General features: G+C 52.7%; 2 protein-coding genes across 4 annotated transcripts in view; one reads left to right on the top strand and one right to left on the bottom strand.

The window, feature by feature from the left end:
* LOC129635172 (histone H1.8) overlaps positions 1-16,477 on the top strand; it is a 32,472-nt gene extending 15,995 nt beyond the window's left edge. Inside the window, exons 2-5 of one of the 2 annotated variants that reach the window (XM_055557912.1) lie at positions 11,771-12,030; positions 13,669-14,017; positions 15,774-15,835; positions 16,134-16,477. In XM_055557912.1, coding sequence (XP_055413887.1) covers positions 11,771-12,030; positions 13,669-14,017; positions 15,774-15,835; positions 16,134-16,370 — 908 coding nt within the window. In that variant the 3' untranslated portion in view covers positions 16,371-16,477. Of the gene's footprint in view, positions 1-11,770; positions 12,031-13,668; positions 14,018-15,770; positions 15,836-16,133 lie in introns of both variants that reach the window. The other variant, XM_055557911.1, reaches the window with a different exon arrangement.
* Positions 16,478-20,645: 4,168 nt separating this feature from the next.
* The window catches only part of PLXND1 (plexin D1), a 49,015-nt gene continuing 42,146 nt past the window's right edge, over positions 20,646-27,514 (bottom strand). For both annotated transcript variants that reach the window (XM_055557595.1, XM_055557596.1), the window contains exons 26-36: positions 26,794-26,940; positions 26,518-26,674; positions 26,041-26,144; positions 25,889-25,952; positions 25,211-25,245; positions 24,887-24,991; positions 24,259-24,422; positions 23,071-23,218; positions 21,979-22,119; positions 21,725-21,799; positions 20,646-21,464 (exon numbers count right to left, since the gene is read on the bottom strand). In XM_055557595.1, the coding sequence (XP_055413570.1) occupies positions 21,348-21,464; positions 21,725-21,799; positions 21,979-22,119; positions 23,071-23,218; positions 24,259-24,422; positions 24,887-24,991; positions 25,211-25,245; positions 25,889-25,952; positions 26,041-26,144; positions 26,518-26,674; positions 26,794-26,940 (1,257 nt within the window). In that variant the 3' untranslated portion in view covers positions 20,646-21,347. The remainder of the gene's footprint in view (positions 21,465-21,724; positions 21,800-21,978; positions 22,120-23,070; positions 23,219-24,258; positions 24,423-24,886; positions 24,992-25,210; positions 25,246-25,888; positions 25,953-26,040; positions 26,145-26,517; positions 26,675-26,793; positions 26,941-27,514) is intronic.

Here is a 27,514-nt window from a genome sequence, read left to right as displayed (position 1 = left end):
GGGAGAAAGTGTATTCTGCTGCTTTTGGATGGAATGCCCTGAAATATTAATTGACTCTATCTGGTCTATTGTGTCATTTAAGGCTTATGTTCCCTTATTTATTTCCTGCCTGAATATTCTGTCCAATGGGGTCAGTGGGGTATTAAAGTCCCCTGATATTACTGTGTTATTGTCAATTTCCCCTTTTATGGCTATTAGCATTTGCCTTGTTCCCTGGTAACTCAGCTGGTAAAGAATCGATCCGCAATGCAGGAGACTCTGGTTTGATTCCTGGTTCGGGAAGATCCCCTGGAGAAGGGATAGGCTACCCACTCCAGTATTCTTGGGCTTCCCTGGTGGCTCAGCTGGTAAAGAATCCGTCGGCAATGCAGGAGACCTGGTTGCTATTCCTGGGCTGGGAAGATCCCCTGGAGGAGGGCATGGCAACCCACTCCAGTATTCTTGCTATGGTCAGAGGTGCCTGGCGGGCTACAGTCCATGAGGTCGCAAAGAGTGAGACACGACTGAGCACAGCACACTGAGGTGCTCCTGTGTTAGATGCATATATCCTTCTTCTTGGATTGATCCCTTGATCATTATGTAGTGTCCTTCCTTGTCTCTTACAGCACTTTATTTTAATACCTATTATGTCTGACGTGAGTATTGCTACCCCAGCTTGCTCTCCTTTTAAAATTGGGGTAGTGTTGCTTTACAATGTTGCTAGTTTTATTGTACAACAAAGTGAATCAGCTGTATGTATACATATGTCACCTTCCTTCACCCACCCCACCCCTGGAGGTCACCACAGAGCACTGAGCTGAGCTCCCTGTGCTATCCAGCAGGTCCCCGCTAGCTATCTATTTTACATAGAGTAGTGTATATATGGCAAACCCAGTCTCCCAGTTCTTCCCACTTCCCTCCCCCACCCCCAGGTCCATACATTCATACGTCTGTGTCTCTGTTCCTGCCCTGCACATAGGTTCATCTGTACCACTTTTCTAGATTTCATACATATGCATTAAGACATGATACTTGTTTTTCTCTTTTTGACTAACTTCACTCTTTATGACAGTCTCTGGCTCCATTCATTTCTCTACAAATAATTTAATTTCCTTTTATGGTTGAGTAATATTCCATTGTGTGTGTGTATACGCACACACCAGATCTTCATCCATTCATGTGTCAATGTATATTTAAGTTCCTTCCATGTCCTGGCTATTGTAAAGAAGAAAATGAAGTTGCTCAGTCGTGTCTGACTCTTTGTGACTCCAGGGACTATAGCCTGCCAGGCTCCTCATCCATGAAATTTTTCCAGGCAGGATGCTGGAGTGGGTTGCCATTTCCTTCTCCAGAGGATCTTCCGGACCCAGGGATCGAACCCAAGTTTCCCACACTGCCGGCGGACTCTTTATCGTCTGAGCCACCAGGGAAGCCCAAAGTGAAAGTGAAAGTTGCTTAGTCATGTCTGACTCTTTGCAACCCCATAAACTGTATAGTTAGTTCATGGAATTCTCCAGGCCAGAATACTGAAGTGGGTAGCTGTTCACTTCTCCAGGTGATATTCCCAACCCAGGGTTCGAACCCAGGTCTCCCTCATTGCAGCTGGATTTTTTTTTTTTTTTTTTTTTACCAGCTGAGCCACTAGGGAAGCCCTAGAATGCTGGAGTGGGTAGCCTATCCCTTCTCCAGTGGATCTTCCCGACTTAGGAATAGAACCCAGGTCTCCTGCATTGCAGGTGGATTCTTTCCCAACAGAGCTGTCAGGGAAGCCCTGGCTATTATAAAGAATACTGCAGTAAACATCGCAGTGCGTGTGTCTTTTTGAATTAAGGTTTTTTTTTTTCATGGTATATGCCCAGTAGTGGGATCCCTGGATCATATGGTAGTTCTATTTTTAATTTTTTAAGGAACCTCCATGCTGTTTTCCATACTGGCTGTATCAGTTTACATTCCCACCAACAGTGTACCCTCTCCAGCATTTATTGTTTGTAGATTTTTTTTTATAATAGCCATTCTGACCAGTTTGAAGTAATATGTCATTGCAGTTTTGATTTGCATTTCTCTAATGATTAGTGAAGTCGAGCGTATTTTCATGTACTGCTTGATCATCTGTATGTCTTCTTTGGGGAAATGTCTGTTTAGGTCTTCTATCCATTTTTTTATTGGATTGTTTGTTTTTTTGATATTGAGCTGCATGAGCTGTTTGTATATTTTGGAGTTTAATCCCTTGTCAGTTGCTTCATTTGCAGATGTTTTCTCTGATTCTCATGGTTGTCTTTTTGTTGTGTTTATGGTTTCCTTTGCTGTGAAAAAGCTTTTAAGTCCCATTTATTTATTTTTATTAAAAAATTTTATTAGCGTATAGTTGCTTTAGAATGTTGTGTTAGTTTCTACTGTAAAGTGAATCAGGGGTGTGTGTTTGTGTGTGTGTGTGTCTTCTTTGGATTTTCTTCTCATTTAGGTCATCACAGAGCACTGAGTGAAGTTCCTTGCACTATACAGTAGGTTCTCTACACTCTCCCGATTCATCCCATTCCCCCTACCCCCTTGGTATCCATACATTGTTCTTTATGTCAGTGTCTCTGTTTCTGCTTTGTAAATAAGATCCTCTGTACAAAATTTTTTCAGACTCCACACATGCGTTAATATATGGTATTTGTTTTTCTCTGACTTCACTCTATGACAGTCCCTGGCTCCATCTACGTCTTTACAAATAACCGAATTTCATTCCTTTTTATGGCTGAGTAATATTCCGTCAAAAAAGATCTTGCTGTGATTTATGTCAGAGAGTGTTCTGCCTATGTTTTCCTCTAAGAGTTTTATGGTTTCTGGCCTTATAATCCATCTTGACTTTAATTTGCGTATAGTGTTAAGGGGTTCTAATAGTATTCTTTTTCATGTAGCTGTCCAGTTTTCCCAGCACCACTTATTGAAGAGACTGCCTTTTCTCCATTGTATATTCTTGCCACACGTCATAAATTAGGTGACCGTTGGTGCGTGGGTTTATTTCTGGGTTTTCTATTCTGTTTCATTAATCTATACTTCTCCTTTTGTGCCATACCATATACTCGATGGACGTGAGTCTGGGTGAACTCCAGGAGATGGTGATGGACAGGGAGGCCTGGCGTGCTGTGATTCATGGGGTCGCAAAGAGTCGGACACGACTGAGCAACTGAACTGAACTGAATATACTGTCTTGATTATTGTAGCCCTATAGTATAGTCTAAAATCAGGGAGCTTTATTCCTCCAGCTCTGTTTTTTTTTTTTTTTAATACAAATCACAAATTGTTTTGTTCTGATTCTGTGAAAAATGCCATTGGAAATTTGATAGGGATTGCACTGAATCTGTAGATGGCTTTGGGTACTGTTGTCATTTCTATAGTATTGGTTCTTCCAACCCAAGATTGTGGTGTATCTCTCTGTTTGTGTCATGTTTGATTTCTTTTATCAGTGTCTTATTAGCGTTTTCCAAAAGTGTGTCTTTTGCCTCCTTAGGTAGTTTTTTTTTTTTTTTCCTTGCTATTTTATTCTTTTTGTTTCAGTGGTCAGTGGGATTGTTTCTTAATTTCTCTTTCTGATCTTTCCTTGTTAGCATACAAGAATGCAAGAGATTTCTGGGTATTCATTTTGTATCCTGCAACAGGACCAATTTCATTGAGCTCTGGTAGTTTTCTGGGGGCATCTTTAGAATTTTCTAAGTATAGTATCTGTCATCTGCAAACAATGAAAGTTTTACTTTTTCGATTTGAGTTTCTTTTATCTATTCTTCTTCTCTAATTGCTGTAGCTAGGACTTCCAAAACTATGTTGAATAATAGTGTTTAGAGTCAGCTTCCTTGTCTTGATCTTAGAGAAAATGCTTTTAGGTTTTCACCATTGAAAATGACGTGTTCTGTGGGTTTTGTCATTTATGGCTTTTATTATGTTGAGGTAAGTTTCCTCTATGCCTACTTTCTAAAGGTTTTTTTTTTTTTGTATCATAAATGGGTGTTTTGAATTTTGTGAAAGTGTTTTGTGTCTATTGATATTATCATATGGTTTTTATTCTTCAATTTATTAATGTGATGTATCACACTGGTTGGTTTGTGGATATTGAAGAATCCTTGCATCACTGTGTGAAATCTCACCTGATTATGGTTTATGATCATGTAATGTGTTGTTGGATTCAGTTTGCTAGTATTTGTTGAGGATTTTTATGTCTGTGTTCATCAGTGATATTGGCTTGTCATTTTCTTTAATTGTGGTATCTTTGGCTAATTTTGGAATCGGGGTAATGGTGACCTCATAGAATGAGTTTGTGAGTGTTCCTTCTTCCACATATTTTTGTAAGAGTTTCAGAAGAATAGGTGTTAACTCTTCTCTAAATGTTTGATCAAATCCACAGCCATCTGGTTCTGGACTTTTGTTTGTTGAAAGATTTTACATTACAGTTTCAACTTCATGACTTGCAATGGGTCTGTTGATATCTTCTGTTTCTTGCAAGTTCAGTCTTGGAAGGTTGTCCCTTTCTTAGGATTTGTGCGTCTCTCCTGGTTGTGCAATTTACCATCTTAGAGTTGCCTGTAGTGATGTCTTACGAGCCTTTGTGTCTCTACAGTGCCAGTTGTCATTTCTCTTTTTCATTTCTAATTTTATTGATTTGAGTCCTCTCCCCTTTTTTTCTTGATGAGTCTCTATGAAAGTTTACCAATTATCTTTTCAAAGAACCAGCTTTTAGTTTCATTGATTTTTTTGCTATTGTCTTCATTCCCATTCTGCTCCAATTTTTATGATTTCTTTCCTTCTACTAACTTTGTGTTTTGTTTCTTCTTTCTGTAGTTGCTTTAGGTATAAGGTTAGGTTGTTTTTTTAAATATATTTTTTTGGAAGGATAATTGCTTTACAGAATTTTGTTGTTTTCTGTCAAACCTCAACATGAATCGGCAGGGTTAGGTTGTTTATGTGAGAGTTTCTTGTTTCTTGAGCTAGGATTAAAGTGCCTTATATACCCTTTTAGAACTGCTTTTGCTACATCCCACAGGTTTTGGGTGGTAGATTTTGTCCTGCTGTGTTTGCACTGTGATTTGTTTTAATGTATTTTTTCTTTCCTCTTTGATTTCTTCAGTGATCTGTTGGTTATTTACTGTTGCATTGTTTAGCTTCTGTGTGGTTTGTTTTTTTTTAATGTAATTTCTAATCTCATAGTGTTGCGATTGGAAAAGATGCTTGATACAATTTCAGTTTTTTTTAAATTTACCAAGGCAGAAAGTGAAGAGGGACTAAAAAGCCTCTTGATGAAAGTGAAAGTGGAGAGTGAAAAAGTTGGCTTAAAGCTCAACATTCAGAAAACGAAGATCATGGCATCCGGTCCCATCACTTCATGGGAAATAGATGGGGAAACAGTGGAAACAGTGTCAGACTTTATTTTGGGGGCCTCCAAAATCACTGGAGATGGTGACTGTAGCCATGAAATTAAAAGACGCTTACTCCTTGGAAGGAAAGTTATGACCAACCTAGATAGCATATTCAAAAGCAGAGACATTACTTTGCCAACAAAGGTCCATCTAGTCAGGGCTATGGTTTTTCCTGTGGTCATGTATGGATGTGAGAGTTGAACTGTGAAGAAGGCTGAGCGCCGAAGAATGGATGCTTTTGAACTGTGGTGTTGGAGAAGACTCTTGAGAGTCCCTTGGACTGCAGGGAGATCCAACCAGTCCATTCTGAAGGAGATCAGCCCTGGGATTTCTTTGGAAGGAATGATGCTGAAGCTGAAACTCCAGTAATTTGGCCACCTCATGCGAAGAGTTGACTCATTGGAAAAGAGTCTGATGCTGGGAGGGATTAGGGGCAGGAGGAGAAGGGGACAACAGAGGATGAGACGGCTGGATGGCATCACCGACTCGATGGACGTGAGTTTGAGTGAACTCTGGGAGTTGGTGATGGACAGGGAGGCCTGGCTTGCTGCGATTCATGCGGTCGCGAAGAGTTGGACACGACTGAGCGACTGAACTGAACTGAACTGATTTGTGACCCAAGACACAATCTATCCTGGAGAATGTTCCATGTGCATTTGAGAAGAAAGTGTATTCTGTTGCTTTCAGATGGAATGTCCTGTAAATATCAATTAAGTCTATCTGGTCTCTTGCGTCTTTTCATGCTTGTGTTTCCTTAATTTTCTGTCGGGATCATATATTCATTGGTGTGAGTGGGGTGTTAATTTCCCCTGCTATCATTGTGTTGCTGTCAATTTCCTCTTTTATGGGTGTTTGACGTGTGTACTGAGGTGCTCCTAAGTTGGGTGCATAAATATTTACAATTGTTATATCTTCTGTTGGAATTGATCCCTTGATCATTATGTTGTGTCCTTCCTTGTCTCTTGCAACAGTCTTTTTTTTTTTTTTTTTTTTGTGTAATAAAGTTTTATTAAAGTATAAAGGAGATAGAGAAAGCTTCTGACACAGGCATCAGAAGGGGGCAGAAAGAGCACCCGCTTACTAGTGTTAACAATGAAGTTATATATGCCAAAGAATGTCTGGAGGTTGTAAAGACCTCATCAGACCCACTCCCATAATTTACATCTTAAGGTAACACTGTCCTCAGGCAAGATGCATCCTTGTAAAGACCAGGTCTACTCCCATAATTAACATTTTAAGATAACAAAAGGTTGAATCCAAAGACTGTCCTTAGGCAGGATACATTGTTATATAATCCTAAGGAATGTGGAGAAAAGAAAAAAAAAAGCTTGTCCTTTCTTCCTCCTTGAGAATTCCAGACCCCTCTCTCCTTGGGGACCCCTAGACTCCCTATCAACTTGCCTAGGAACTGACTCTCTCATTCCCCCCTTTTCTTTTAGGAGAATTATGTTGCCTAGGGAAAAGGGGCGTCGTTCTCATTCCATAACTGCTTCCGAGCTGACAAGGGGCGTTGTCCCTAAATTGGTGAGGCAACATATTCTCCTAATCCTCATATTGAGGATATCTGATCCAGGGGCCCCAAATAGTAGCTGGAGGAAGCTACAGCAGTAGCAGGAGTTTGAGCAACCATTTGTAACTTAAAAGCTTTCATGCGGCTAGAACAAATCCAGTTATACAATTACAGATGTAGGCAACATAGTCATTAAAACAAGTTAAAATCGAAATTAAAAGTCACATTATGTCCATAGTTAAAGTACAAAGTGTTGCACCAGTCCATTTTAGGGTTGGTAGATGTCATCAGATGAAGAAGACACATCGCATGTGATTGTTGTCAAAGATATTCACAGACTTGGAGAAAGTCTTTTCCTTGAAGTGGGGATGTCCACCACGGGAAGCCTTCCATTGACGAAGAGGGGAGTGCTCCACAGACCCAGCAGTTTATCCTTTAGATCTTTCCGAGAGTTCAAAGGAGTGAGGCTGGAATTGTTAGCTCCCATCTTGTCCTGAAGGATCCCGGACGAGCCCCCAAGATGAAAGGTTGTTGTTGAATCACGCGAATACACCGGGATTCTTGGCCCCCGGAGGAGAAGAATTCAATCCGGGGCCAGAGACGAGGCTTGATCGCTCAGAGCTTTTGTGTAATAAAGTTTTATTAAAGTATAAAGGAGATAGAGAAAGCTTCTGACATAGGCATCAGAAGGGGGCAGAAAGAGCACCCCCAGTCTTTATTTTAACATGTATTTTGTCTGATAAGAGGATAGCTCCTCCAGCTTTCTTTTGATTTCCATCTGCATGGAGTATCTTTTTCCATTCCCTCACTTTCAGTCTATATGTGTCCCTAGGTCTGAAGTGTGTTTCTTATAGACCAGCTTATAAAGTGGATGTTGTTTTTGTATCCATTCAGCCAGCCTATGTCTTTAGTTGGAGCACTTAGTCCATTTACATTTAAAGTAATTATTGATATCTGTATTCCTATTGCTATTTTCTTTATTGTTTGGATTTTTTGTTGTTGGTGGTCTTCTTTCTTCCCTCTTTTATCTCTTGTGGTTTGATGACTAGTGTTGTGGGTTTTTGTTCTTTTGTTTGTTTTTACCTATCCTGGGTCTTCATTGCTGTGTGAGGGCTTTCTCCAGTTGCGCTAAGTGGGGGCCACTCTCTAGTTGTGGGGTCTGGACTTCTCACTAGAGTGGCTGCTCTCATTGTGGAGCACAGGTTTTAGGGTGATGGGTTCAGTACTTGTCATGCACGGGCTTAGTTGCCTCACAGCATGTGGGATTTTCCCGTACCAGGAATCAAACCTATGTGTCCTGCATTGGCAGGTGGATTCTTGACCTCTGAGCCACCAGGGAAGCCCCCTATTGTTGTGTTTGGGTGACTTTTTCTTTTGTATGTGTGTATCTATTGTAGTTTTTTGTTTTGTATTAATAGTTCCCATGAGATTTTGATACAGCAATCTGTATATGTACAAAGTTCCATTTTTCCATTTTAATATGTGAGATATATATATATATATATATATGGGCATCCCTGGTGGCTCAGTGGTAAAGAATCTGCCTGCAGTGCAGGAGTCCCAGGAGTTGCTGGTTTGATTCCTGGGTCAGGAAGATCCCCTGAAGAAGGAAATTGCAACCCACTCCAGTATTCTTGCCTGGAAAATTCCTTGGACAGAGGGGCCTGGTGGGCTACAGTCCTTGGAATTGCAAAGAATCAGACACAGTTGAGCGACTGAGCACATCTTCCTTCATATATGTGTATTAATATTAGCTACTTGATTCCTTTTCTGAGTCTTCAGTTTTTAGAAATTGGTTAGAAATCAACATTTCTAATCACCATGTTTAAATTAGGTTTCATATTTAAATCACTTTTCTGTGCTTTATGGTGACTGACAGCTTCTAACAGTGTCTCCCTCCTCACCTGGATCCTACTCTTTTTTTGCAACAATTTAAAAATAGCGGCGTATTGGGATATCTCGGTAAATCACATAGCGTGCGGTTCGCCCACTTAAAGTGTGCAGTGGCGTTTAGCACAGTCACAGTTGTGGCCCGTCTCTACTGCGAATGTTAGAATATTTTCATCTCCTCTAAAGAAAAACCTGTACCCAGTGGTGTTCACTCACCATCTCCACCCGCCTCCCAGCCCCTAGCAACCACGAGTCTACATTTTGGCTCCGATTTGCCCGTTCCTGACATTTCATATCAGCTACATTATACAACATGTGACTTTTTTGTGACTAACTTCTTTCACTCTGCCTCATCTTTTCAAGGGAGTTCCTCATTCCTCCCGTTGGCTGTGTGATGTTCTGGCTGTACTGTGTCTTGTTTATCCATTCACCTGTTTATGCACTTTGGGGTTGCTTCTGCTTTTGAACTATTATAAATAATGTAAGGGGCTTCCCTGGTGGCTCAGTCCATAAAGAATCCACCTGCAGATCAGGAGACAAAGCAGGAGACGCAGGTTCGATCCCTGCGTCAGGAAGATCCCCTGGAGTGGCAACCCTCTCCAGTATCCTTGCCTGGGAAATCCTGTGAACAGAGGAGTCCATGCGGCCATAAGAGTCAGACTCGACTTAGTGACTAAACCAAAAATAATGCTTCTATGAACATCTGTACCTATATTTTTGTGTGGACATATATTTTATTTTCTCCTGGGTATATACCCAAGAGTGAAATTCTTTTCTTGTTATGATGAAAGCTTTCAAAAGGACACAAAAGCAGACTGATGGTATGGTGCCAGCCCTGCCCCCACAGCCCCAGGCACCCATCAGTCAACTTCAGCAGCTAACAGCTCGTGGTTACCCTTGTTCCACCACTGCGTTATTTCAGAGTAAGTGCCACGCTTATCACTTCACCTGTAAACTGTTCGGTATTTATCTCTAAAAGATGGAATCTCTTAACTGCACTGCCATTAGCACACCGGGAGCAATATCATCCTTCAGTTCAGTTCAGCCGCTCAGTCGTGTCCAACTCTCTGTGACCCCATGAATCGCAGCACGCCAGGCCTCCCTGACCATCACCAACTCCCGGAGTTCACTCAAACTCACGTCCATCGAGTCGGTGATGCCATCCAGCCATCTCATCCTCTGTCGTCCCCTTCTCCTCCTGCTCCCAGTCCCTCCCAGCATCAGAGTCTTTTTCCAATGAGTCAACTCTTCGCATCAGGTGGCCAAAGTACTGGAGTTTCAGCTTCAGCATCATTCCTTCCAAAGAAATCCCAGGGCTGAACTCCTTCAGAATGGACTGGTTGGATCTCCTTGCAGTCCAAGGGACTCTCAGGAGTCTTCTCCAACACCGCAGTTCAAAAGCATCAATTCTTCGGCGCTCAGCCTTCTTCACAGTCCAACTCTCACATCCATACATGACCACAGGAAAAACCATAGCCTTGATTAGACAGACCTTTGTTGGCAAAGTAACGTCTCTGCTTTTGAATATGCTATCTAGGTTAGTCATAACTTTCCTTCCAAGGAGTAAGCGTCTTTTAATTTCATGGCTGCAGTCACCATCTGCAGTGATTTTGAAGCCCAAAAAAATAAAGTCTGACACTGTTTCCACTGTTTCCCCATCTATTTCCCATGAAGCGAGGGGACCAGATGGCATGATCTTCATTTTCTGAATGTTGAGCTTTAAGCCAACTTTTTCACTCTCCACTTTCACTTTTATCAAGAGGCTTTTTAGTTCCTTTTCACTTTCTGCCATAAGGGTGGTGTCATCTGAGGTTATTGATATTTCTCCTAGCAATCTTGATTCCAGCTTGTGCTTCCTCCAGCCCAGCGTTTCTCATGAGGTACTCTGCATAGAAGTTAAATAAGCAGGGTGACAATATACAGCCTTGACGTACTCCTTTTCTTATTTGGAACCAGTCTGTTTTTTTATGTCCAGTTCTAACTGTTGCTTCCTGACCTGCATACAAATTTCTCAAGAGGCAGATCACGTGTTCTGGTATTCCCATCTCTTTCAGAATTTTCCAGTTTATTGTGATCCACACAGTCAAAGGCTTTGGCATAGTCAATAAAGCAGAAATAGATGTTTTTCTGGAACTCTCTTGCTTTCAAATATCCCAGTGTCCACACGTGTCTAGTTGCCTTTTCTGCCCCCAGTCAGATTGTTCAGATCATCCTCTGAGTCTGAGCAAGGCCCCTACATTTGCCTCTGGTTGAAGGGTCTCGTAGGATCTTTCCTTTCTGGGGCCTTTCCCACGTTTATTTTTCCTCCTTGCTTATTTGTAGGAGGCACTGGATCACGTGTCCTGGAGAGTTCCTCATATCTGGGTTTTACTGATTTCATGTGGCCCTTGCATTTCCTGTAAAATGTTAGATCTAGACAACTGGCCTGGTGTAGGGGTTTTTGTTTCTTTGAGTTATTTTGGCACACTGGGTCTTGGTTACAGCGTGTGAGCTCCTCATTGCTGCGGCTTCCTGACGCGGGGCACAGGCTCTGGGACACGGGCTTCCATAGTTGTGAACCCAGCGCTGAGGCCCTGGGGCGCGTGGCATCTTACTGCCCAGAACAGAGGCCGAACCCATGTCCCCTGCACTGGCAGGTGGCCTCTTAACCCCTGGGCCACCGGGGAGGGGATCCCAGTGTTGTTTACTAAAAGGACCCTTTAATGTTTCTTAATAAGCCTTCACGGAGGGCTGTTGTGTGCCCAGCCCCTCGGCGGGCCCCGGGAGACCATGGCTGGCCAAGATCAGGGGTGGGTGGGGCTGGGGGAATGCATACGTGAGTCCCTGGGCTGCTTGCCCACCGGCCACAGGGACTGGCCAGCACCCAGCTGGTGCTTCCCTGGGCACGTTTGTCAGCTGGGGGCCTGGGGGCGGTCTGGGCCCTGGGTGACGTCCTGCCCCCCGCCCGCCGCCCGCAGCGGTCTGGGCCCTGACATCCTGCTGCCCCTGCCCCCCGCAGGCCTGGCCCGGGGCGCCGTCCGGGCGCCACGCCGCCACCCTCCGGTGCTGCGCATGGTGCTGGAGGCGCTGCAGGCCGGGGAGCGGCGCCGGGGCACCTCAGTGGCGGCCATCAAAGTCTACATCCTGCAGAAGTACCCGACGGTGGACGCCCTCCGGCTCAACCACCTGCTGAAGCAGGCCCTGGCCACGGGCCTGCACCGCGGCCTGCTCATCAGGCCCGTGAACTCCAAGGCCAAGGGGGCCACCGGCAGCTTCAAAGTGAGTGCCGGGTGGTGGAGGGGGGTGGGTGGGAGGTGCCAGGGGTCCCGGGGTGTGGCGAACTTGGCCCCAGGCTTGAACTCCAGCTCCAGCTCTTTCTTCCCGAGCTCTGGGTGCTGTTCCCTCTCTCCTCCTGTCTCTTCTTTGTCCTCTGTCTTCACCCAGACACCCCCTGCTCGCTCCCCCCACCCCCCGGGGAGGCTGAGCCCTGATGCGGCCCCCGTCACCCTGCTGCACCCCTCTCCTCCCTTGCTGGGTGGGACCCATGACCAGAGACTGTCTCAGCTGATTCACTTCTGGGTCCTTGGTGCCCTTGACCCCTCCCTGGAATTCCTTTACCAGGGGCGGCCCAGACCCAGCCTTGGTTCCTTCAAGGTCACAGCCTTGGGGTTCGCTCCCCACGCTCCCTGGCTCCAAAACCAGGGCTGACACCTCTCTGAGCCAGCACATCCTCCTCTCTCAAAGGGTCGAGTCACCCAGAGCTAAGAGCAAATTTGGCACAAAATTCAAACCGCAGCGTCGTGACTGCCAGCTGCCACCAGGGACATCTCGGATCCCAGATCCCAGGGACCCGGACCTGGGATCCGTCTTGTCACTGCTGTGCCCCAGCATGTAGCAGTTCCTCTGACAGTCACCGTGGAACTTGGTGGAACATTCTTAAACTGCCAGTTCCAGTCCCTGTGGGAACAGGCTAGCTGAGCTCAGGGAGACCCCCTCCTGGGACTCTGAGTGTGTGGGTCTGAACTTCGACAGCTGCCATGGCAAGGCCAGGGGCACAGGGTGGGGTGAAGGGGGAGCAGGAGAGAGGGTGCTGGGGGTGTGTGTGACTGGGAGGCAGTCAGGAAACCAGACCAAGGGGTGGGAGGCAGAGAAGGGGGTCTCGGGTACTATGGAGTCAAGATGTGTGTGTGCTGGGAGTGGGGGTTGCTTTCTGGTCATGGTGGGTAACGGGGACCCATGAGGATTCAGGGATGTTGGGGAGCAGCGTCATCAGAGCTGGGCTGTAGAAGGGCAGAGCCAGGGGCCCCTGCTTCCCCCTGCTGCTCACACCCTCCCTGATGACCCCATTGTAAAGATGGAAAGACTGAGGCCCAAGCGGGGAGGGGAAGACTTGGACAGGTCGAGTTGCATGGCTGGGGTTGGGGCCCATCTGCCCTCCATGTGCATGTTCAGCTGCAGAGCAGGAAGCAGCCAGGAGACCTGGGGATGTGGTGGTGTGAGGCGGGGGCAGGGGTGGTGGTGTCAGGGCCACAGTCCACAGGGAGGTGTTGGGGGGGCGGGTCAAAGGAGCTTCATGGGTTAGCATGAGAAGACAGCATCAGGGCTCACAGTGTGTGCTGGGCTCGGGGGCAGGGGCGGGAGGTGCGTGCCTGCCACCTACGCAGGGAGCGGGGAGAACGCTGGGTGAGTTTTGCAGACTCGAGTCCCGTAGCTCCTCCATGGCGGCACCTCTCACATGGTGCGGGGGTGGCATGCACTATCGGCTTCCGGCTTTTAGGAGGCGGTTGTGCCCCAAGCCCTTGGCCGCCTTCTTCACCCCCTCCCTGGGGATGGGGTCTTTGAGCCTCACACAGGGTGTCGGGGCAGGAGATGCCCAGATCTCTGCTCTCAGTTCCACCCCGTTCTCTCCTCCACCAGTTAGTCCCCAAAGACAAAAGGAAAATCCCACCCAGGAAGACGGCCCCCAGGATGCCCGGTCAGGCTGAGGGGAAGGACCCCAAGAAGCCGAGTGAGTCAAAGAAGGACCCTGCCAACCCAGGCGAGGTGAAAAAAGGATCCAGGAAGCCCAGAGAGGGGAGGGCAGCTCCCTCCAAACCAGGCGCAGCCAAGAAGGCCCCCAAGAAAGGCACGCAGACCAAGGACCCAGAGCCAAGGCTGGGTGAGGCCAAGAAGTCCTCCCGACGGCCGGACAAGGCTGCTCAGGCCCCTCCCGGTGCCAGTGGGCCTGGCGGGAAGTCGAAGGTCAAAGAAAGAGGGAGCCGCCAAGGTATGGGTGTGAATGGGGTGGGCATGGGATGGGGTTTCTGGCAACCAGTGGCCATGAGTTGGGATGGAGGGGTCAGTTCTGGGGAGGAGAGGGTGTCTACTCAATGTGCCCTAGGACACTTGGCTTGACCCAGAGAGACAGAGAACTCATGGTAGCTGGTGGGGGTGGGAGGAGGGATCAGCTCTGAGAGGGGTCAGGGGAGGCTTCCTGGAGGAGGTGGCCCACGCAGGAGACCAGCTTGTGCAAAGGCCTGAAGGCATGAAGAACGTGGCTGTGCTGAGCTGTGCTTAGACGCTCAGTCGTGTCCAACTCTGTGACCCCATGGACTGTAGCCCGCCAGGCTCCTCTGTCCATGGGCGATTCTCCAGGCAAGAATACGGCAGTGCGTTGCCATGCCCTCCTCTAGGGGATCTTCCCAACCCAGGGATCGTACCCAGGTCTCCCACATTGCAGGTGGATTCTCTACCATCTGACCCACCAGGGGAGCCCCAAAGGTGGAAGAAGTCTAAATAGTCCTGTCTGTGTGCATCGGGGGCGGGAGAAGGGGACGCTGTGAAGGGCAGCGGGAGGCTGGACTTGATCGGTGAGGAGCCACGGAAAGACCCTGAACAGGGGACACTTAGGGCCCAAGGTGCTTTTTTCCTTACGAATCTAAAAAAAAAAACCAAACTATAAAAATTGGAGTGTGATTGTTTTACAATGTTTTTCTGCTGAGCACCGATGTGAATCAACTATATGTATACATATATCCCCTCCCTGGTGATCCCCCTCCCACCCCTCTAGTCATCACAGCACCGAGTCGAGCTCCCTGTGCTGTACAGCAGTTTCCCACTAGCTGTGTATTTCACACACGGCAGTGTGTATATTTCAATGCTACTCTCTCAGTTCGTCCCACCCTCCTTCCCCGACTGTCCAGAAGTCCGTTCTCTATGTCTGCATCTCTCTTCCTGCCCTGCAAAAAGGTTTGACCCCAGTTTTCTAAATTTCATGTATATGCATTAATATATATTTGTTTTTCTCGTTTTGACTGACTTCACCCTGTATGACAGTCTCTAGGTTCATCCACCTCAATAGAACTGACTCAAATGCATTCCTTTTCATGGCTGAGTAATACTCCTTGGTATAGATAGACCACAACCCCTTCATCCATTCATCTGTCGATGGACATCTAGGTGGCTTCCATGTCCTGATTGTTGTAGATAGCGCTGCAATGATCAGGGCGGGCACATGTGTCTTTTTGAATTATGGTTTGCACAGGATACATGCCCTCCTGGTGGGATTGCTGGGTCATGTGGTGGTTTTATTCCTAGTTTTGTAGGGAAATTCTATACTATTCTCCATAATGGTTTTTATCAAGTTATGGAAAGACTCTGAACAGGGGACTGGTAGGGCCTGAAGCATTTTTTAAAATGTATCCTGGCTGCCGCGTGAAAGATGGGTTGAAGACATGGGGCTGACAGCCCTGTCGGGGGCCTTCGGCCTGGGTGGATGGGGAGCTGTGAATGGAATGAGGGATGGTTGCCCTCCTTCCACTTAATCCTCCCGCTGTCCCGTGGGCGAGAGGCTGCGACCTTCAGTTGGCAGACTCGGGCACCAGGCTCAGAGAGGCTGAACAACTTGTCCCAGGTCTCACAGCCTGCAAGTGTCAGCGTGAGGACTGGTCCCTGGGCGGGATGTGGGGCCCCTCAAGCCTGCTGCTGAGCGGCAGCTCCTCCGGAAAAAAGTCTGTCTCACACGGCATCCCCTCTTCCAGCAGATACCAAGGCCCACAGGAAAACACAGCTTGGAGGTCAGAGTTCAAAATCCACGGTCACCAAGGTAGGTGTCGGGGTGACTTCCCTTGTCTTGATCTCCAGTGGCGAGAGCTCGAGTGTTCCCACCTAAGCCTGGGGTGGGGGTCAGATGAGGAAGAGGGTAACTTGCTTCACTTTCTTCTGCTCCCAGCCCTCCAGTGCCTGGAGGATCACCATCCCCACCTTATAGATGGGAGGCTGAGGCTTAGAGAGGGGAGGGCACTTGTCGAAAGCAACCTAGAGCTGGGGTTTCAACCCTGAGTTCGTGGGCTCTGAGCGGTGTGCCCAGCCCTGCCACCTGCTCCTGGTTTGCTTTCTTACAGGGTGAGAATGGTGCTTCCCTGGCCAAAAAGAAGATGGGGGGCAAGGTCCCTAAAGAGGCTGCTGGGGAGGGGCCCAAAGCCAAGGCCCCTGTTCCTCCCAAGGGTTCTGGGTCCAAGAAGGAGCCTGCACCACTGGCTGGGAAGGCTGAGGCCTCTAAGGGCCCAAGAAAGCCTGGCATCTCCACCAAATCTTCAGTGTCCAAAGCGGCCAGCAAGAAGGCAGAAGCCGAGGGCTAGAGGCGAGGTGGAGAGATGCAGATTCTACTTTTTTACTCCCCTAGAAACTATCACTCTGTTTATTTCACTAGAACCTATTTATCAATAAAGCTTTTTTTCCCCACTCATGGGTGCGAGAGGAGGCTGAGGTCTAAAGGTTTGGCCATCCAGGGCATGGACCCAGATGGACAGGATGGAAGCTCCTGCCCTGGGAGATGCAGACTGCAACAGGGATGCAAAGTCTTGCAGGGGCCTGCGGAGGCACAGGAGAGGTGCTTCGTCCAACCTGAGATCTGGGACTGCTTCCTGGAGGAGGCAGCTTTTGGTCTTAAAAGGGTGAGCAGGAATTGCCAGACAGATGAGTGGGGGAGGGCTTGCAGGCAGTGGGATAGGACTGGATGGGGGCGAATTGTGGCTTTGAGAGGAGCACAAGCCAGGGAGGGGTGGCATGAGCCCCTGGGCCTTGGGGATGGAGCAGCAAGGCGTGGCGGAGTAGGCTAGGGAAGGCAGGCGTCATCTTGGGGGCAGTGGGAGCCAGGGAGGGTTACAGGCTGGGGAGAGACTGACGTGTGTTAAGAAGGAGTCTGTGGCTGCAGAGAGGAAGGATTAGAGGAGCTGAGAGGAAGTATGGATCACTGGACTAGTCACTGAGCAGGACTGTGGGTCCTGCGGGAATCTGCAGAAGGAAGTGGAAGTGCGGGGGCCCTGGGTTGGGAGAGAGCTACGGAAGTCAGGGCAGCTCATAAGCTAAAGGCCACACAGAGATGGTACCCGGAGGTGCAGAGGTGAGGGCTGGGGTTATTTTTAAACATATGTGACACTCTGCACGAGGAGGTTTAGTCTGCCTCCCTGCACCTTCATTCTGGGCTTTGTGATCGCTTGAATCGGGTACTAAGGAGATGACGCTGGGACACTTTCTGGGCCCAGGGTTCAAGAGACCGGCAGCTTCTGCTTCCTGCGTGTGGGTTGCTTTTCCGTTTTTTAATACTTGTGCTTAGAATTCAGCCGCCATGCAGTGGGGAAGCCTAAATAGCCGTTGGATGAGAATCGAGACACCCCAGTTCTCAGCCCCAACTGAGCTCCTTGACCAGCCAGCACCAATTTGCTGGGCATGCGCCATTCAGGAACTGGATCTTCTGCCCCTGTTGAGCGGCCCCACTGACACCATGGGACGGGCCTTCCCTCGCGAGCCCTGCCCTGATCACAGACGCACGAGCGCTGTGAGTATACTGAGGTGGTTTGTTATGCAGCAGTAGACACTGTAACAAAAGCTGCAGGGTGGACAGGGTTAGATCCTGAAGGGCCTCGTGAGCCAGGGTAAGAAATTTGGGTTTTAATTGTGATAAATGCCCATTTGAGGCCATTGAGCAGCTGAGTGCCTGCAGGGGGACATGGGCAGCCACAGGAGGCCAGGGTGGTGTGTGTGTGTGAGTCACTCAGCCGTGTCTGACTCTGCAACCCCATGGACTGTAGCCCGCCAGGCTCCTTTGTCCCTGGGACTCTCCAGGCAAGAATATTGGAGTGGGTAGCCATTCCCTTCTCCAGGGGATCTTGCCAACCTAGGGATCGAACCTGGGTCTCCTGCATTGCTGGCAGTCTTTTACCGTCTAAGCTACGAGGGAAGCCAGGGTGGTGGCCCCTGCTATGGTCCAGCTGAGGGGTGGCTGGCCACAGAGGGAGGGGTCAGAAGTGGTGGATGCTAGGTAGATCTTTACTCTTGGTGGATGGGATTTGTTGAGGGACTGTGTGTAGAAAGGGGTCAGTGATGAGTCCATAATGTGGGGTCCACACGAGTACCTGCTCGGCACCCACCTGGTGGGGTGAGAACTCAGCTCATTCCGAAGGCTGCTGAGAGATGGTCCAGATGAGGGGTGACCGCTGAGCCAGGGATGGGGGGCGGAGACCAACAAGTGGATTTGAGGGGCATCAGAGGTCAACTGGACGGGGCAGATGGACACAGAGGGAAACTGAGGCAGCCCAGCGTCGTCTTCCCTCCCTCCCCTCCTCTCAGCCCCGCCCTCGCCTCGCCAATCCCACGCGAGGCTTTGTCGGGCCTTGTGGCTTCCCTGGGGCCTCTGTCATGGGGCTGCCGGCAGAGCCCCCAAGGGCACCGTGAGTAGCTGGCAGGGAGCTGGGCTAGCACTTTCCCGAGAGGGGTCCAGTTGTGGGAGGCACGCGGGGCAGATTCTTGGGGGTGGGCATCACTGGGCACCTCTACGAGCTGGGGGCCAGCCAGGAGCCCCGACCTGGTCAAGGTCCGACAGCATGGAGCACCCACGAGACTCGGGAAAGCCTGCTCCCAGGCTTGAGGACAGACAGTCCGCCGAAGTCCCCACCTCCTGTGACCCGCAGATGGAGCCAAGGGACACCTGGAGCTGCAAGGCAAGCCTTCGGGGGCCCAGGCAAGGACTGGGGGTGGTGAGCAGATGACCCCAGAAACGGGAGATTTCCTCTACTTGCAAATGCATCCTTAAACTTCAAGGAGGACTCGCATGTTAATCAGGCATTAAAACAGGCTGTGGAATATTTAATGGCATAGAAAGATGGTGCTGACGAAAGGCCGCATGGGGAAAAGGCAGCTTGCAGGATGGAGCACGTCCTGATTACAGTTCCTACCCGTCTGCCCACGGCCCAGACAGGCACACGATTTGGGCTTTGGGACAAGATTCTCTGAGATTCAGACCACGAGTGGGTTAGGGTGGGTTTTATCTTCTCCGTGCTTTCTGTCCTCCTTGACAGTTTTGCAGAAAGCATGCATTCATTCTAGAATCACACCTCCCCCCCCCAAAAAAAAACCCCCATCAAATGTGTCAATAACTCACATTAGAAAATCTGCTGCTTAATAAAAAGGCATCAGTGATCAGAATAGAAAATTTGAAAAGATAATCTCTTTCCACCCAGAAGGCAGGACAGGAAGAGGCTATTTTTAAAGCTAAAAATTGTTTACTTTTCTCTCCTCACTTTTCTGTGCTCATTAATTCTAGAACTGGTGTTGCTGGGGTTTTGTTTAAATTGTACATGTTTCTGTCCTAGTTCTTACTCCTGATATATATGTGTGGTTATTTCTCTTTCCTAAAAGGAAAAAAACTTAAGCCGCTTCTAATTTGGGGCTGGTCCTCTAGTAACCTTTCCTGGGGCTCAGTGACCTTTAGCCCCAGCTCAGGCCCAGAGCCAACTGGGGGGCAAGCAGGGTGGGGGTCTCCATAGTATTTGCTGATCCCAAGTCAAGGACAGTGGCTGAAGAGTCCAGGGATATACCAGCCCGGAGCAGTCTGCATTTCCTCATCTGCATAACAGGGTTGATGGTACATGTTTGTCAAAGTGTTAAGTGAGTTGCTCAGTTGTATCTGACTCTGTGCAACCCTCTGGACTGTAGCCCGCCAGGCTCCTCTGTCCATGGGATTCTCCAGGCAAGCATACTGGAGTGGGTTGCCATTCCCTTCTCCAGGGGGTCTTCCTGACTCAGGGATTGAATCCAGATCTCCTGCGCTGCAGGTGATTCTTTACTATCTGAGCCACCGGGGAAGCCCATGCATATTTGTCAAGACTGATGACAAATGCAGGATGAGCATATAAACATCCAGTCTCTTTCCAGGGTGGTCAGCTTGGAGCTCCCCATGCACTCTGGGGGGCACCGTGGACACGCCAGCTGGAGAAGTGTGGAACAGAGGAATGAGGGCCTGTGCACACTGGCATGTCGTCCTCCACATCCCAAGACCTGGGAGAGTCCTCGACTGTGCCAAGAGTCAGTTTCTACATCTGTAGAATGGGGACACATTCTCCTCACGGCCTGTTACACGGATAAGCAGGTTAGGGGAAGCGGGAGGTGAGACACAGCTGCTGTGACCTCGTCCTGGCGGCCAGCGGGCACCGGCGTGGTTACCCCGCGAGGCTGCTCAGAAGCAAGGGTTAGTGTCTACCTGCCTCTCACGAAGGGGGATGGGCGGGGTCCCAAGCCAGGCCCCCCGCCCTCCTGTCTGCTACAAGCAGGCCACTTCAGGATAAAGGCTGGAGCTCACGGCAGGTTTTCCCATCAGGCTTTTATTATAAAGAAGGTTCCAGAGCGTCCCGGCCTCCCCCTCCAGCCCCGCCCCCGTGGGCCACAGGCCGTCCAGGCACTGACCAGGCCAGCCCCAGGCGGCCGCTTCTGACAGAAGAGAAAGGGCGATGATCTCGGGGTGGGGGCGTCTCCGCCGGGTCCGCCGCCCCTGGAACAGTCATTTCCAGTGTTGCGCTGGGAGCCCCGGGGGACCCTCCCGGGGCCTCCACACTAGCGGCAGCTATTCACAGTTGGCGCGTGATAAGTTTCTTTAATATATAAAAGCTTCTTTTAAAAAAACAACAACAAAAAGTGGTGCTATCTTTAGAAACACTTCCAGCAAGATCACGTAGCCCAGCTACAGCCTTGGTGCAACTCAGCTCCCTTCCCCCGCCCCCTCCCACCCCCGCCCCCCCGGGATGGCCCCCGGCCTCAGCCTGGCTCCCAGGACAGCACGGAGCCTCCCGCGGGCCGTGGACGCCGCCTGCTCCGCTGGTGTCCGCTGGAAGCCGGGAGCGGGCTAGGCTCCACAGGTGAGTGGAGATGGCGGGGGGCGACGTCTTGGTGGTGGAAGCAGAAGCGAACTGAGGGCTGGGTCACGGGGCCTCCCCCTCTGCCAGGCAGGATGAGGTAGCGTTTCTGGCTGTGGCCTGGGGCCCAGGCGGCCCTCCTTGCCCGTCGGTGGCCTCGGAGGCGCTGGGCCGGGACAGAGCGAGTTGGGGGCGGCACCATCCAGGCTGTGCTGGGTGGACGACGTTCAAGGCCTCAGCCTGGAGCTGGGGTCTGAGGGCAGGTGGGAGGGGATGGTGCCTGAGGGGCCGGGACCGGGGGCTCCTCTGCCGGGCTCAGAAAAAGCCCCTGGTGCAGCATCCTTTCCCAGCTGGCGTCGGAGGCACGCGGGGCGGGGGTGGGGGGGCAGAGTGAAGTCGCGGGGGGCGCCCGCCCACCGGCCCCCAGGCTCAGGCCTCGCTGTAGCACTCGTAGATGTTGTCCTCCATAAGGGCCACCACCTGCTCAAACTTGTGCTGCAGCTGGGTCCTCCGGGCTGTGGGGTTCGCCTCCAGGGCGCTCATGATCTGGGGCGGTGGAGGGGGGTGGTCGGCAGAGGAGCTAGTTCAGGGCCGAGGACACCCCCACCCCAGTCCCACCACACATGTGGGGGGAGTACACACACGTGGCCTGGATTCCCAGTGCTGGCGGCCACACCCACAGCACAATCAGACGTGCTGGGGCCCGGAGTACCTGAGCCCCACGCTCACGCCGGGTTTCCATGAGCGGGTGGGAAGGGCCGACGTGGGGGGAGAGTGCCCTGGGCCTCACACTGGGGGCCGCTCACCTGCGGGCGATACCTCTTGGCGTATTTGTAGATCTCTGCCATGGCCACATTGGTGTTGAACTCATTCTGGTATTTCTGTGAGGAAAGACAGGGCGGGAGTTGGACTGCAGTGGAGACTCCATGGTCCGAACCAGGCCCAGCCCAGTCAAGACCTGCTGCTTGTACACAGCCCCACACCGCCCCCGGCTCTGACGGTCAAGTCCTGGCCCCCACCCCCCATCCTCCCGGCGAGGTCCCCACGGAGCCGGCCGCACCCGCGACTCCTCGGCCAGGTGCGCGTTCATCTCCTGCTCGCTGAGCGGGGTCATGTCGTGGATCTGCTTGTAGTAGCGCTGCACGATCTTCCGGTACTCGGGGATCTCCTTGGCGTAGAGCAGCTTGTTGGTTGGCGAGTCCTGGGTGGGCGGAGAGGAGCCAGGAAGTAAGACGCTGGCTGGAGACAGCAGACTCGGCTCTTCCTGGACCGGCCCGCGTCTATGCCGCGGCACACACGGGGCCGTCCCTGAGCCAGCGTCCCTGCGCTGCAGGCTCTGCCCCGGGGGCTCCCACCCCCGTCCTCTGCCCCGTTTTCTGCAGGACTCTCAGGGTGATGACTCCACGGGGGGCCTACTTGGAAGGGAAAGTGCACGGGCTCGTGCCAGCTCTTGGACACGCAGGCTGTTTAGTTTGTGTCCTTGCCGAGGGTTATGGGTCTCGGTGGCTAAGATTTCTGGAAGCCTGACTGCTGTCTCAGTGGAATATTTCCCAGCACGTGCTTCCTACTCCCGAGAGCGAAGCGTGCCAAGTATGCTCCCGGTTCTTTGTCTGTCATGGGCGTCCTGCTCTCCCAGATAGCCTGTGAGAGGTGATGGCGTTTTCTGCCATTTTTGTGGTCTGTCTCTAAAAGTTACAGGCTAATGGCAGGGCCAGGTCTAACTCCCGTCTCATGAACACTCACAGCCCCTCAGCCTGGAGAGCCAGGCTCTCTCGGGCCTGCTGCACCCTCTCCCTACAGTCCCCTCTCTCTCAGGGGTCTCCTCTGGCCACCCTCAGTGCCCACCAGGTGGCTCTTGACCATCAGGGGTGTCACCTGGAGCCTGGCTGGTCGCCGACACTGTATCAGACCACACGGGCTTTCCATGCCCACCTGGCTTCTCCCCCCCTGGCTCTAGGGCCTGAAGATTTGGGAGCTGGTGCTGGGCACAGCTGAGGCAGCTGCAGCCCTGGAGTTTGTGACTGTGGGTGCCTGTTTCCGGGAGAACCCCCGTCTGATGACCCCATTCACCCACATCTGAGGTCCTCCAGTTGCCCTCCCAGAAAAGTCCGCTGGCCCCATGGTACCAGGCGGCCCGCCCACAGCAGCTGACCTTGCCCAGCTGCAGGTCAGAGATGGAGCAGGCGTCGATGAAGGCCTGAGCAATGACGGAGAGGCAGGCGTCGATGTGGTCCGTCTTCTCTATGTCAAAGACAAACTGTGGGTTTTTCAGGATGTTCACCCAGAAGCGCAGAGGAAGGCTAGGGGACAGAGGGAGGCAGTGGCATGAGCCCCACCCAAGGGTGGGTCGCGGAGGAAGCAGTCACTGATGGGGGCTCGGCCAGGGAGGCCGGCAGGCCAAGAGGACAGGCTGGCTTTGCTCCCGAGGTCAGCGGAGACTGGATGGAAGCTATGGGAACCTCGGTGTCTCCTCCACAAATGGGGATGGTGACTGTCCCTAGCTGGCAGGGAGTGGGGGGGTCACGGCAGAGGGGCTGGGAGCCGGGTTTCCTGCGTGGAGGGGCCCTGAGTTGGCCCTTGCTGCCCGCCCCATTCCCCGCGGAGCCTCCTGCTCACACGCAGGAGCCGGGAGCCAGGGCCCAATCCTGGTTCTCATTAGAGCCTCCGCCCTGCCTGGCAGCCCGTGGCTCCTCCTCCAGCCCTGTGTGGCTGCGGGGAGTCAGTCCATCATTAGCTGGGTCACCAGGAAGGGCTGAGAGTAAGCGAGGCCTAAGACGGCCGGAGGGTTGGTAAAACCGCCTCCCCAGTGACTGGGGGCCTGGGACAGGGGTACACACTCACCCCCCCCCCACCACCACTGGCTCAGAGCAGCCCCTGCAACAACAGGGAAACTTCTGTGTCTGTGGCAATTCTTTTTGAGGGTCAGGCTGAACTTTTCAACAGCTTCCTGTTGGGGTTTGGGTGTCTGGAAAGCTAACACGTGCCTCCAAGGAGGGATGTGATGGAGGCACGAGCGTCTCCGGGAGCCTCAGCGTGCTTGTCTGCAAAACGGAGCCGACAGTGCCCACCCAAGGGGGAGGGGTGGGGGGAGGGACGACGGGGCGAAATTTAGACAATGCTCATGTCTAGTTAATCCTTACAAGTAAGGTGGATTCCTTTTACTGGTTTTCCAGCTGGGGGAAACTAAAGCTCAGAGAAGTTAAGTCTCTTATTCAAGCTCACACAGCTTGGAGTGGCATAAGGGACTAAACCCAAGCTCTGAACCCCAACCCCACTGCTGCCTGCGTGAGCCAGTGAAGCAGCCCCGCCCCTCACCGGCCCCCCCCCGAGGGCCTCCCACCTGTTGGTCTTCCAGATGTGCAGCGTGTCAGGGTCTGAGATGCCCCTCTTCTCGGCTTGCTCTTCTAGGAAGTCAAAGAAGTACTTGACGGCCAGTGGGGGCTTGTCTTCCCGGATGCTCAGGATGGCCTTGAACAGGTCATCCAGAAACTTCTGCAGCGTGCCCTGCAGGGGAGTGGGTGGCGGCCATCAGCCCAGGAACACGCGGGGGGTGGGGGTGGGGTTGGTGACAGGCACCTCTGGCGGCTGTGGGGAGCCCGTGGTGCTGGGGCTGAGCAGTGCTGGGTGAATGGGAAGCTGTGTAGCCCCAGGCTGGTCTCCTAAGCACTCGGTGCCTCTGTTTTCCTGTCTGTGAAATGGGTTGGTGAAACCCACTGCACAGGAGTGTCGGAGGGACTCAGACACAGAGCAGGGAATTGGTGGGCTGGGGTGTGGGCTCTCTGCCCCTAGCCATGTGGCCTTGGGGACGTTCCTGGGCCACTACTGCCTTCTCTGTCACACCAGCGGACAGAGAAGTTGTTGCCAGGCACCCTTCAGGCTGGGAGTGCGGCTGGCCTCGCAGGGGAAGAGCTGTCCCCCCTCCCCCAGCGTGTGCTCCCAGCTGACCCCCGGGAGTGGGGACACAGCACCTTGGTGGAGAGCAGGCGGGTCAGGTAGATCTCCGGGAGCACCTTCTTGCGGTGGCTCTGCCGGTGGGCCTTCTTGGGCTCCGCCAGCTCGTCCGTGGGCAGCACCTGGGAGGCCGGGGCTCGGTCAGTGCTGCTGCCGGACACCACCCTCAGCCGCCCCTGGGAGGCCCTACCCGGCCCCCGTGGGCGCCTGGCTCTGCACACTCCCCAGCCCAGCCTTCCCCAGGCCTGGGAGCACAGCCTCCAGAGGCCCAGGGCGGCAGGAGGCCAAGTCCACTCCCAGTGAGGGGCGGGCACCCTCAGGGCCGGAGGCAGGGCACTCACCAAGTGGAAATACTTCTCCGTGTCCAAGTCTTTCACTGCGAGAGGGAAACACACACGATAAATAAACAAGACCCAGGAGCGGGGGGAGAGAGAGCGAGCAAACGAGAAACGGAGGCAAAAAGCTGGAGAAAGAAACCCAGAGAGATGGGGAGAGCCAAACAGACGTGTATAGAGAAGACAGAAATGCACAGAAAGACAGCTGAGAGCGAGAGCTCAAGAGACACGCATAGAAGGAGGCTCAGACAGACCGAGGTGCTGAGAGACAGAACGGCGTCCACAAGGGGACAGGAGAGGCAGGGAGACAATCACAGATGGACATGGGGCAGCTCCCCACGAGGGCCCACTGCCCCCGAGCCTAGACCTCACCAGCTGCTGGAATGGACCCCAACGTCCCCAGGAGCCTAGGACCCCCAAGCTTGGGGCAGCTGAAGGCAGGGATGCGGGTGTGAGGCAGGGACACAGCCGATGGCGGCCTGGCGCCCGCCCAGACCTCTTAAAATCGCCTCCCCGCTCCTGGGGCCCCTCTCGGCTGCCTGCAGGAACCCAGTGCCGAGGAGGCCTGGCCACAGGCCCCGCCCGAGCAGCACTGCGGCGGGGCGCCGCGCCCAGCCCTGCCCCTGGAAGCCTCAGTTTCCCCCCGGGGCTGCGCAGGAGGGCCCAGCACGTCCGCAGGCCTACCTCGGCCCAGCGTGTTGTCCTTCTTGTCTGTGAGGCTCATGGCCAGGGAGGCGCCTTCGGGGATCTGACGGGGAGAGAGGCTGCTGTCAGAGGGTGGAGGTCAGGAGGGCGGCGCGGTGTGGCGGGGCGGGGTGGGTGGGGTCGGAGCCCACCTTGTAGTGGGCCAGCGTGTTGAGCTTCTTGCGGCCGTCCTCCACCACCGAGGTGTCGTCCAAGTCCCGCAGGATGTAGCTCTGGGTGCTTGAGGCGAACCACTCTGGGGGCAGGGGGCCGGGGGTGAGGGCCAGGACGCCCACCCACGGGGAGAGAAGCGGAGGGCCCCCAGAGCTCTCTGAGCCTCTACTGCATCTGGGAGGCTGGGTGGGGGTGCCAGGCTGGGGCACGGAGCCAGGGCTCCGCACAGCCATCCTCGGGGCGGGCACTGGGCAGTCGGAGCGGCCAGGCCGGCCTCTCCTGCCCATCGGGCTGTCATCACCTGCGGTGAACTCACCACCCAGCCCCAACATGAGCTCCCAGCTGATGGGCACCGTCTCCGCGTCCCTAGAGCCCCGGACGGCGCACATGTGGCAGAGTGGCTGGAGACCATTTGACCGAACAGGGCCTGCCGGCTGCCCCCCGACCCTGCCCACCTAGGTCAACATCCTCGGCCCGCGGCCACTGGGAGTAGGGCACGTTCTTGCAGAAGGCTTCCAGAATCTTCTCCTTCACCTGTGTCAGCGTGTCCGTGTCCATGGCACGCACGCTCAGCGAGTCCATGCCGCAGCCTTGGAAGGACACGTTCAGGTTCTGCAGGAGAGAGACGGGGGGCTCAGCAGCTGCTCACCGACCGGACGGGCAGGCAGCCTGCGGGCGGGGGTGTCAGGAGCAAAGCCGGGAGCCCCTCCCACCCCTCCGAGCCAGCTCACCCGGGGCTTGGCCTCGATGTTTTCCCTCAGCAGCCACTCCTCGTTGAGCGTGTAGCGGGCCTTGCCCGTGATGGCGTCGATGGAACCTTTGTTGATCTGTTGCTTGATGGCGCACAGGAGCAGGAAGAAGGGCTCCCCCACCGTCTCCTGGGGGGCGGGGAGGGGGGGTGCGGTCAGAGGCTGAAGCCAGCTGCCCACTCTCCAGATTCCAGCCCCGAGCCTGTGGCCCCCACCTGGAACCCTTCACACCCCGTTCCACCAACCCCTCCGCGGCTGCCTGCTTCACACCTTCCTTTTGATCCTGGCGCCACTCAGCCCTCCCACTGCCACACCCAGGGCATCTCCCTGGACTCCCAGCTCAGACATCGCCCAACCTGGGTGGCCGCATTCGTTTTATTGCACCAGCAACCTTTCCAGGTAGCAGTGGCATCCTCATGGCCGAGGCTCAGAGAGGGCAAGCAAGCTGCTCAAGGTCACCCAGCAGGGAGGTGGCAGAGCTGGACTCAAAGGCATGCCAGGGAGGGCCCGGGGGCTGAGAAGAGTGTCTTCCTGACACAAAGCCCCTGACACGGCCTCTGTTCCCAGGGCAGCTCTGAGCCTCGATTCCCCTACCCGTAAACGGACCCTGTGGGCCAGCCCCTTTCCCACACGTGTGCAGAGACCACAGTCACCGGTCCTGGCAGAGGTGGCGGGAAGATAAAAGGAAGTGAGACCTCCGGGG

This window comes from Bubalus kerabau, chromosome 20 (genome assembly GCF_029407905.1).
Source record: "Bubalus kerabau isolate K-KA32 ecotype Philippines breed swamp buffalo chromosome 20, PCC_UOA_SB_1v2, whole genome shotgun sequence".
Classification (NCBI taxonomy): Eukaryota; Metazoa; Chordata; class Mammalia; order Artiodactyla; family Bovidae; genus Bubalus; species Bubalus kerabau.
The sequence above is the reverse complement of the archived record's forward strand: the minus strand, read 5'-3'. Positions and strand labels throughout refer to the sequence as shown.